Source organism: Cladosporium halotolerans, assembly GCF_011745625.1.
Source record: "Cladosporium halotolerans strain TM138-S3 chromosome Unknown Sca14, whole genome shotgun sequence".
In the NCBI taxonomy this organism is placed as follows: domain Eukaryota; kingdom Fungi; phylum Ascomycota; class Dothideomycetes; order Cladosporiales; family Cladosporiaceae; genus Cladosporium; species Cladosporium halotolerans.
Genome location: NW_027191465.1, coordinates 266514 through 277618, shown reverse-complemented (window position 1 = coordinate 277618; position 11105 = coordinate 266514). Strand labels below are relative to the sequence as shown.

The 11105-nt window shown below is 52.8% G+C and overlaps 3 protein-coding genes across 3 annotated transcripts; 2 read left to right on the top strand and 1 right to left on the bottom strand.

Moving 5' to 3' along the window:
* The first annotated feature begins 137 nt into the window (after positions 1-137).
* On the top strand, positions 138-1155 carry WHR41_05253 (uncharacterized protein). The gene is made up of 3 exons (XM_069373858.1): positions 138-513; positions 577-708; positions 770-1155. The coding sequence occupies exons 1-3, from the start codon at positions 501-503 to the stop codon at positions 1003-1005; spliced, it is 381 nt and encodes a 126-aa protein (XP_069229514.1). The 5' UTR covers positions 138-500; the 3' UTR covers positions 1006-1155.
* An 829-nt stretch (positions 1156-1984) lies between these two features.
* Positions 1985-3208, top strand: WHR41_05252 (uncharacterized protein; the record flags this gene model as incomplete). Its single annotated transcript, XM_069373857.1, has 1 exon — positions 1985-3208. The coding sequence occupies one exon, from the start codon at positions 1985-1987 to the stop codon at positions 3206-3208; it is 1224 nt and encodes a 407-aa protein (XP_069229513.1).
* A 4349-nt stretch (positions 3209-7557) lies between these two features.
* Positions 7558-10553, bottom strand: WHR41_05251 (uncharacterized protein; the record flags this gene model as incomplete). The annotated part of the gene is made up of 2 exons (XM_069373856.1): positions 7558-10338; positions 10398-10553. The coding sequence occupies 2 exons, from the start codon at positions 10551-10553 to the stop codon at positions 7558-7560; spliced, it is 2937 nt and encodes a 978-aa protein (XP_069229512.1).
* Between the last annotated feature and the right edge of the window lie 552 nt (positions 10554-11105).

Sequence of the window (11105 nt, the reverse complement as noted above, 5' to 3'; positions counted from 1 at the left end):
TGGACGCCAAGTGGGGAGCTCTGAGCTTGGTGTTGCTTGTTCGTGCTTGGCTGTGCCAGCCTTATGAGAGCATTCACAGGCTTGAGAGGCCCTGAGCTTCACATGGGTTTAACAGGCTGGAGCTATGTATTGAGAATAGATTGCTTCGTCACATTCCTGGGATTCATTACGACTGGCCCGTCTCGTGTTGCTACGCCTCAGTTCACGCCACCGCTGCAGCTCAGAGCCAAACTAGCCCCTCATTGACGGTCAGCGGCTCGTGCGGAAGCATGTGCGCATTCTAGAGCAGCCTTACGTACTATACGATCTATTGGTGGAGGCATGTGACGGACGCAGGGTGCCTGACGCAAGCCTGTTTCATCAGGCCATGTGTACCCCAATGGCTGCGGAGCTATAAGAGCTCAGTGCAAGCCTGTCTACCTACCATCCTCCTTCCACTCACAACACTGAACAGCTCAACTGCTACTCAACTCAAATCAACTCACACATCAATAGCAAAGATGTTCGGATTCGGTACGCCTTTGCCCACTGACCTTCTCAAGTGTGTCAGACGATCTGACGGCTAACAAACACCAGGCGAGGCTCAGGACAACTACAACCAGGTCTACGGCCAAGAAGAGAACAAGGCTGAGCTCAGCCATGAGCTCCTCGCCGGTGGTGCCAGCTTTTTCGCCATGAAGAAGTTCGAGGACGAGCAGCGCAGGGAGGGTGCGTACCCATTGCCACGCCATCACATCAACGGGCCACATGCTAAAAATCTCATGAACAGGCAAGACTGTTTCCCACGGTTTTGCTAAGGAGCTGCTGGCCAGTTTCGCTGGAGCCGAGGTCGACCGTCTCGCCGAGACCAAGGGCGCTGACTACATCGACCGCGAGAGGGCGAAGCACGAGGCCAAGAAGAGGGCCGAGAACCTCTACGACCAGCACTACGGCGGCGACGATGAGTACAACCCGAACCAGCGTGAGGCTCCGGGCCACCTCCAGGAGAGCTTCGGCCGCTGGTAGTTCGAGCATGGCTTGGTGCCATGTCGGAAAGGCGGCTGAATCGGAATGCATGAACAATGAAGCCAAAGACAACGAGGATGGCTGCGAATGTCAGCTTCAATAGCTTGGCCATGAAGTCATGAGAAAATGGAAAATAAAAACCATCTTGCCCAAACCTTTGTTTTCCAATACCCATCCGGATGTGCAATTTGGTTGCGATGTTTGGGCAAGTCATAGGCGTGTGTCTATGCCTGAGGCTCTTCGACAGCTTGCCTCCATGCTTTAAATCGATGTTACGACTTCCATAAATGGATCTCTCCACGATGATCAGATAGCAACACATGAGTGAAGAAACCCCAGTCTCCATCTGCCGTAAGGTGAAGCCTCCCGCCAAACACCTCCACGCATTCAAGCGTCATAGCCATGTGGACCCTGATCAGCAGCGCAGCCGGGCCGCCACCGTCGTCAAGCGATCGAAATCCTCTTTCCGTGCATCTGCCACCCGCAATTTCCTGCCGACACCTTCACCCTCTGCGATACCCGTCAAGGTTCCGCGCACGCCCGGCAAATCTCGCCGCCAAACGGCATCCGGGCGGACCGCGTCTTAGTTTTTCTGCTAACGACTCTACGACGCCGCCAAGCCGCATGACTCGCTGCTGTTTGGGCGACGAAGTGGTGCGATCTTTCTTTTAGGTCGTCGCTCGGACCCGCCGGATCGGAAAATCGTCATGAGTCGTTTGTACCTTAACACTAGGGCCATGACGGTGGCACGGTGGGCTGCCGTCGGGTCGCGTTTCCCCCTTGCTACCGTAAGCGTTTCACTCCGCCTCTGTTTGGAATTGTGATGATGAGCGTTTCTGTTTGAACATGCGCAGTGCTGTTGGCGACTTTCGTACTACTCTGGTTGGGCAAGACTTCCTCGTACATGGCGATCTAGGAAAAGCTGAGACCCGTCGAGGTGAGGAAGACTTTGGATACGCGAACACTGGACGACGAAATCATGGAGAGCCTTGAGAGGTTCCCAAGCGTTGGCGCTACGCGTGGTGGCAGCGCCAACGGTTCGAAGAGAAATAAGTTAGAACCCTCCGATGCAGAGAAGCGGCGCCAGGAAAACATTGAGAAAGAAGAAGAGGAGGACATGGAAGATATCGAAAAGCAGGACACTGGAAATACTACCTATGGATCATCCGATTCAGACGCTGCACCAGAGAATGAGCGACCGCATCCGGACCTGGAGCCACCACCTCCTGTAAGACCACAACGTCTACACGCCAACTCGTCGGTCACTGTCACCGGGTCCGCAAAGGAATCCCAAATGGCCGACATGCCCCAGCTGAAACGGCCGCTCACGAAACTCGCGAACAAGAAGTCGCATCCCATGGAACACTTGGGCATTACCCTTGGAGTACCTATGATCGTACTCTGTGATATCGTCATTCCTTGCATTATTTACTACACATGGTACAACAAACATCGCGCACGATGGCAGAACGACTGCAGAGAATGGCACGACCGCGGCGATGCGTGCCCAATTGAGAAACCCCAATTCAACGAAGATATCATGGGCTACGCCGTGGTATGCTTTGGCTTCGGTGAGCTTTACGTGCTGCTGGCACGAGTATGGCGGTTATTCTTCCGCCGAGAACAATGCGCGCCGCTTTTGTCGCGAAATCGCTGGGAACTCGACGCCACAAGCTGGGTTTACCTTGTTGCCATGTTGATGGCTCTTGTACCCTTCGTCGCCGGCGCGTCGCTTGTCATTCCCAAATTATACTTGTATGGCCCAGCGTTTCTGATGGCCTTCCTCGGCGTCCTGATGGTGATAACCACCCTTCACCCTTTCAACATCCCCTTTGGGATCAATTCACACGCACGAGGCTCAGGCCTCCGACCTTTCATTTATTACGCAGCCGAAGATTTTATCGCCGTCGACGGGCTGCAGGACCGCGAATTTAGAGTACGGTACAACGAGCGATACGAGTCGAGCAAGGCGTTCCGCCGGATGTTTGTCTGGCTGACGCTCTGGTGGGAATTGGGTGTCGTCATCTACATCGGGTGCCTCTCAGCCGTCATCTGGTTGCTGGAATTCCACATTGCGTTCGGACTTTCGCTCGGCATACTGTTTGGCTGGATTGTTACGTGGGCATTTTGCTCTTGGTTGTACGTCGATTGGGAGATGAATCGGCAGCGAAAGGCATATGAAGAAGGAAGAGACGGAGTATAGACCACGCGGATACACAGATAAATCTTACGCGCTTACGAACAGAATACATAATCAGTCACAATTCACAGCAAAACGAGGTGGCTTTTAAGAAAGCTTTCTCTCATGTGTTACTTGAAGGAGGATTCAATGCTTAGTCACCTCCTCGGTGGGTTCAGCTTCTTGGTTGGCTTTGTGGTTTGCGTACATCATCAATGCCATCATCATGGAACCATGGATTTCGTCGCAAAGGTCATGGCCGCATCCGTTATTGCCAAAGACAAACCCTGGCGCCGTAAACATGGGCTTGCCTTCATGCCAAGTGTACATCGCGCCCTCCTCTCTATCTTCACATTCAAAATAGAGCTCCGGCAAGTCCCTGAGGGCGGCCCAGTACCATCCCTCGTAGTCTGGATCTCTCTCGCCGGACACCGAATGCTCGTCCTCGTCCTCCTTGTCGTCCTCGTCGCCTTTGTCGCCCTCCGCTTCTACACCAAAGTACGAGTCTGGTTTCCCATACGCAGCATCCAAGACCTTCACTCCGCCCGGCAAGTCCGCGTCAAAGCCGACTGCGGGCGACGGGTGATTCAAGAGGCTCTGCATAACTTCTTCGTCGACAATGATGTAGAAGCGGTAACGCGGACAGTCCATGGTCTTCACGCCCTTGGAGTCCATCCATTCGTTGATGAGATCGTGGACCTGAGCGGTAGATGCGCCCTCGAGACGCTCACGGTCCTCTACAACCTCGAGCCTCAAACGCTGCCATAGCTGCTGGTTTGGACCGTCGTCTACGGCAACCAAATCCTCGGGCAGATCGTTCTTGGCCGCGTCCCGCTGCTCATTCCCCAAGCTGCTATCGTGATTCGAAGAGAACGAGGCGCGCAAGTATTCGCGGAGGATGTCAATTGCCTTGCGGAAATCTTCGTCCGAGTTAGGCCGATAGTAGGTCGTCCGACAGACTCTGAAGCCCCATGTGTACATATTGTCGAAATGACCATGCGCCCGAAGGCGGTCACAATAGCGGTACGCAGCTCGGTTCACGCCTTCATGGATCAATCCATCATTGGCTCTCGCTTTCTCGATTGTTTCCCGTAGATCGGTTGGGCTGGAGGGCTGGTCACTGGTAGGAGCCATCGGAGGTTACGAGTCGATTAGGTGATGTTCCAAGGTTAGAAGACGATGTGAAATTGAGCGATTGGAATGGGTCTAGAGACACTGAAGAAACTCAGCGCCGTAACTATTATTGGGAACGCTGCCTGGATCATAATCGGTACGCTGGAAAAGGAAGATGCCTACAATGTGGCGCGATGGATCGCGGCTAGATAGCTTCTGATACGGTCCGCGGCCATGAACCTGCGCGGTAAGCGCCAGGGCGCCTACGCCGTCGATGGGACCATGACTCGGCACGCTATTCGAGGAGCAAAAGGGTTTTACGGATATTGTGAGCTTTCACTTACTGTGTAGTTGAATGGCTGTTTTACATATCTCTGAGTCCATCCGCGAAGGGTCGCAAATCACCTCATTCTGCAAAGGTCAACTTTACACGCATCTACACATATTTAATTCGAATTGTTTTTGAACCGTTTATGTTTGGGGAGAACGTTAGAAGCGGTAATCGGCAGCATCATGTCTATCGCACTCTTTGCGTGTACGAGGCGAAGTTTTCCATCCCAGGAGTCATCCGAGCAAAAACGCTCTTCTTGGGAAATGCCGTCGAGAAACCATAGCCACGTCAGCTTGCTGGCAGATGCCCAACACTAGCCCTCCAACCCATCATCCTCTTGCTTCTCGCAATCTTCTTCGTCATCATTAGACTCGGGGCCTATGTAGGCTCCGAAATATTCATCTGACAAGTCGAACCTGCAGTCGAAAACTTTGACCGATTGCACCATCGGTACACTGCTTTCCCAAACTGCGGCCATTGGGGGAGTTGAAGCAGGTGATGGATCACTTCATCATCGACCACAAGGAAGAAGCGGTACCGCGAGGAGTGATGTACTTTGGCACCTGGATGAAAGTGATCGCGGCGGTCTTGCGCGAGTGTGAGAAGTTTGGCCGGAGATGCGCCTTCGAGAAGCTCGCGATTTTTCACAATGTCGTTCTTCAGACATTGCCTGAACTGATAGTCTGCATTGCCGATCACTGGCTTGCCGATGTCAACTGTGAATTGTTCGAATCCATAGTACGAGAAGCACTCGAGATGCATGTCAGCATTAAGGGCTTCGATTGCTTTGACAAAGTTGGCCTTAAGGTGTGACTTGTCCTGTATACTCTGAACCCCCATGTGAATTCTCCCTTTCGCAATTGGCAAGGATCAAGACTTTCTTGATTCCGTAAGAGGGCAATTTGTGGCAAGATTGACTCTGAACCATTTCCAGGAGCTCGGGTGGCTCCGGAAGTTCAGACGTATGTGTGGTGATATCGACGACAATAGGTTGAAACATAGATTTTGATGTAATCTGAGATCCACAAGACTGGCAGGTTCTATGCCAATCGGCAGAGCATAGACCAAGTTTGCCTTTAAGGAGTCTTCAAGTCATTAAGACTTGTTCTAGAGAGGCTGGCGACTTGGCAGACCTCATAAACAGACTTAGTAGCTCCGAAGAATGCTCTGACATATTCAGACAAGATGAACCTCCGTCAAGACTCATGGCCAATCCTAATCCGTAACCGCTGGTGACCACGCTGTAGCGCTTCCCTGAGACACATTCGTTAGTCTTGATTGACAGGTTGAGCTCCTCCCATTAGGATCTGGTAGGTCTCATCGATAATACGCTACCGATAGAGGTCGTAACCCTTCCTTCACAACTAAGCAGATGCAAAAAGCACACGGTTCTCAGATGATGGTAATAGGCAACTACCACGGGCAGGGCATCGCACCTTATCAAGACGCCTACGCGGTACTTTTCAGCGATCCAGATGGGTAATCATTTGTGGCCCGACTTGCGCCTGAGCTCCGCCTTGGCCTGTAGAACTCTACCCGCCTGTTGAGCCTCGGCTTTGATTTTTGCTTCCTGTGTGCGAGAGTCTACTGCAGTCTTGAAAGCTTTCACAGCAGTAGAAGCAATGCTATGAAAGTTGAGAGCTGTATTGGTGTTGTCTGGCATCGTGAAGACAAAGGATTTGGAGTCGACGTGAGCTTGTGGTCAAAGTTTGTGCGAGGTAAAATGCAATAGAGTTGGAGGCGAAGGTACCAGATAGCGGTATATGGTGAGGAATGAGATGTCCATTTATATATGTGACGGGAGACGCAACATGGAATACCAGTCAGCTGAACGCGCGACGGTGGCGCTATGTGGTGACCTCGAGGAGCGGCCTAGGAGCGAATCGTCGAGCTTCAGATTCTCGAGGCTGTGATGTATCACAGCTGAAATCAGTTGGGTGCGTGAAAGCAGCGCCACGTCGTCGTAATACAAGGCAGCCTTGGGAGGCCAGGAGCGAATTATTGGCAAACGTGCCGCTGGTACCTTCAGTCACGGCAATATGGGTTACATGCAAGCCCTGAAGGCAATCACACAGCCTTGCCCGAAGCATAATCTACTTGAGTGACTACGCTGCTGTTCGGTGCCTGGTTCGAACATGCGAGCTACCAGGTGGCACCAGACTTGTCCTGTGGATGCCAGCACGGGGGAGAAAGTCCTCCGATTGAGTCGTTCGACAGTAGCTGGCAACGTAGCTGCAGCTGATGCGCCAACAATCGGACCACGAGACTCGAATCGGTCGAGTGCTGCTGTCCATCCGCGGTGCCGTATACCCAAACCACAATTCAGCCTGATCTTTGCAGGCTTGAGCTGTTATCGAGAGGGATTACAGGATACATTATCAGCATACCTGATTCGATGCCAAGCACCCTCCCACCTGCCTCCTTCGCCTAATCGCGGACTTGGCAATGTGCGATCTTCGTGTCAGGGTGAGCTATGGCGAACGATATCTTCATTGATGTCGACCGAGACGGCTAGCTGGCATTCGTTCCTTCACCCGATTGGCCGGACAAATTGGAGGAAGCGTAAAATTGGGTCGGTGAAATGGCATTTGGGGGTTTTCGATTGTGCCCACCAGCGGTTGAAATTGATACATCCAACGCTTCTTTATTTACGTTCAATAGCCGTCTCGAAAATCATCGTCAGAGTCGCACCGTTAAAACGCATGGGGTATTGAACACAAATTGCAGGCGACGAGCACATACGACCACAGGTCAGTGAAAACTGGGCATCCCGTCCGCTCTGCCATACATAAGTACTGAACCGGGCGACTAGTACTAGAGTGGGTGACCATCTGGGAATCCCGCCTGTTGTATGTTTTTGCCTTTTTGGTCCGCACCAAATCGTCATAAAACTTCTGAATCGTCCCTCGTTCAGTCATAGGTAGTCCACCTATGACCGTACAGTGACCAGTCTTTTGGATGGCATCGTGTCTCCAATTGTCGCTCGTCTGCTACGCTTCTTCGACTGACCAAACACTCTTTCCTCCTCTCGTCTGCGAAGTGCCTCGCTAAGGGTGGCCCCGAACGTCGACGAGAAACTAGGCGCATCGGCATTCTCAGGGCGAACGGGCAGGTAGTGGAATCGGAGTGCTCCACTCGGGGTTGGTCGATCCTCCCGCAAAGGAACACGCTTTCCCTCCCCCTGCACGACGCAATCGTTCCACTCACCCATCCACTCGTCGTAGAATTCCTTATCGTCGCACGCAAGGATCTCAGGAGCGCGCATGAAAAAGACGTCGAAAGCAGGAATCCGTCCTTGAGGGGTATAATCGTAACCGATGCGGTACGAACTGGCGGCAATTTTCATCCAGCGGCGGACCTTTTGCAACGACATGCCGGCTTTGCTCAAAGCGGGCTGCAGGCGTTCGAGAATGGCGACCTCGAAATCGTCGTTGGACAAATGGCCAAGCTCGTCGCACATCTGTCGGCCCTCCTCACCCTCGATCACCCCAAGGTATTTCAAGAGCTCGAGGATGGGGAATTTCGAGGGATAGGCCTTCAGCAGGCGGGAAAGGTTCGCTGCGCCATTGATGCCACCGCAGAAGATCACCTCGTCGCCTTGGGCCTGCAATCGCTTGCCGAGCTCGAACGCGATGTTTCCGCCGAAGCATCTGCCGAGGAGGCAGTAGGGTCCTGATGGCTCCGACTTTTTAATTGCCGCGAAATACTCATTCACTGTCTCGTCCATGGATTCGAAGGGCGTTTCACCTTCCTCAAAACCGCGGGCCCGTAGAGCTAGGATGCGGCGATCCGGAAAGTGAGGAACCAGAGGGAGCCAGATAAGAACTTCTCCACTGGCTGGGGGACCGAGAATCAGAGTGGGCTTCGAACCTCGGGGCGCCAACTCCACTACAGCATTGTATTTGTGGTCGCTTGGGTTGAGGAGCTCCGAGAGGTATGCGTCGACGTCGGCGAGGGAACGGCACGCTACGAGGCGAGCTAGGGAGAGCCTGGATTCATGCGAAGGGTATTCGCGTTCGATGGCTGCTTTGAGGCGGAGATGACCTAAGCTGTCGATGCCTAGAGAAGAGAGTGTCGTACTTGCGTTTACAGTGACATTTGTCCCGCGCAAGACCTGTCGAATTGCCTTGAGCAGCTCCGGGCTCAAGGACGACTCTCCGGTACTAGCAAAGTCGGGCGCGGCTTCTTTAACCTTGTAACGATCGAACTCGCCTGCGAGTAGCGAACGCTTCAAAGCACTCCTCGACAGCTTGCCGATCGAGGATTTAGGTAAACAAGCCTTCGGTAGCGGGACCACGGTGGCAGGCCTCTTGCCGCAAAATTCAGTCGCAGCAGTCGCTACTTTCTCAACTAAATCCCTCAGAGCTGACTTGTCATCAGTATATTGGTCCTGGGGATTAAAGAGGATAACGAGATCTTCGGTCTCCGCATCTTCCAGCCAGACAGCGAAGGTAGCTGTGTATCCACCCGTAAGCTCAGGGACGGCTCTCTCAACAGCGTACTCTAAATCGAAGGAAGAATAGTTCTGGCCGTTAATAATCAAGACTTCCTTCGTACGTCCAACGATGCACAAATTGCCTTTGGCATCTAAGCGGCCAGTGTCGCCCGTATCGAACCAGCCGTCTTCGGTCATGCAAGAAGACGTCGCAGCTTCGTTATTGTAATACTTCCTGAACATCAACGGTCCCTGCAACTGAATCGCGCCCACTTCGCCTCCAGGTACGCGCGTCAAATCGTTGTCGACAAGTCGAAGGCTGTTGCCCGGCAGCATTGTGCCTACAGATGCGAAGATGTAATCATTGCTGACGTCGTACTGGGGAGCCCCCCTGTTGTAGAAAATTGCTGAACAAGTCTCACTCAGACCGTAAACAGGGGTGATACTGTGGTTTGGAGCACGGTGCCGAGTCAAAATGGCGTCTGCTTTTTCCAGAGTCTTGACCTTATTCGCTTCGCCTCCGCAGAAGAGAACCTGAAGGTTCGAAAAGTCGAGCTGGTCCATCGTCTGCTCCTCCAGATCATTCTCGTAAGCAGCATTTGCAGTAGCAAGGAATGAATTGGGCGAGAAAGTGTAAGCGACTTTGTGGTACGAGACTGCGTTCCAGAACCCAGCTGGATTGCCAACCATTTCCGAAGCAGGAATCATGACTTGATTGGCTCCAGCGTACATGGCGTGAAGGTGCAGTTCGCAAATGGAGACACTGTGGTCGAATGAAATCCAGGAGAGGAAGACTTTGTCCGAATTCATGCGGTTGGTCTCCGCTTTGGTCCGGCTGGAAGCTATGAGCTGATGGTGGGTGAACTCAACGGCCTTCGATGGCCCGGTGCTCCCACTTGTGAAGAGATATGTCGCCGCTTTGTGCTCGTGTCCCCTTCCAGGGTCAAGCAGACTGGGCAGTGATTTTGTGCTTGCGTCGTCCTCAGAGATGTGTTCAATCGCAGTGATCTTAAAAGCATCACGGTGGTCAGAGAATATATGATCCAGCGAATTTGAAGTCAAGAAAGGCGGTCGATCCAGCAGTGTGCTGACGTGATCCAGTAGATTGGTCTGGGTAACAGACTTGGCCTTCATAGGAGGAAGCAAGGCCGGGATGGCGCCAGCGATGATGGTCGCCCAGTACCACACCACACTGGCATAGTTGTCTTCGAAGTATAGAAGGGCGGGCTCTCCGGGTATCACAAGCTGTCGTGTGAGGAGTGTGCGTGCTCGTGCCTTGTTGGCTGTCAATAGCTGAGCTTCAAAATCGGTCATCGTCAAAAGTAGCAACGTACTTGTGCTTGTGAGAGCAATTGCGAATAAGTTAAGAGTGTTCCATCATCTTTGCCTGTTGACTGGCAGAACGTGATACCGTGGTTCGGCCAGTTGCTGACGGCGCGCTCAAGAAGACCCAAGAGCGTGGATGGGGTGTTGCTGCACTGCTCATCCATGCTGTGCGTGTTCTGTATCGGCTTCCGATCGGGCTGTCGTTCCTCTGTATCGTCGAGAAGAACTCAGACGAGCAAGGCCAAGCATAAGTAAAACGTCGAGGAATCTTCCAGGAGATATAATTGTCAAGAGCATGCACGGCAGCAACGATCAAGGGATCGTGCCGCCGTCACTTCGCTCTCCTGATCAGCCATACTATACACTTCCCAGCATTATCAAGCGCAGGTGTGCAGAGTAGCAAAGCCGATGTCTCTTCTCTCGTTTCGCCATCGACTAGCGCCTCGTTAATCGCAATGTCGCAAACTCAACCTGGCCACTCAGGAGCCGATAGCGAAGGACGATTATAGATGTAGGGCGGCGGGCGGACCGCGACCGTTGAAGATGTCTGAATCCGGGGAAACCCTTCGACTGCAAATCTGAGACAGGAGGACAGTCCGGTAGCAGCGGCAGACTTCCCCTTAGGGATCGCTGGGGAAAGGGAATTATCAGCTCTGCTACTGCTATAGAGACGAATCTATCATTCATCAAAAACAGCGAAATTTCCAGTCATCATT

Coding starts and splice junctions, on each gene's coding strand:
- WHR41_05253 (XM_069373858.1), top strand. Junction 709..769: donor GGACGAGCAGCGCAGGGAGG/GTGCGTACCCAT, acceptor TCTCATGAACAG/GCAAGACTGTTTCCCACGGT.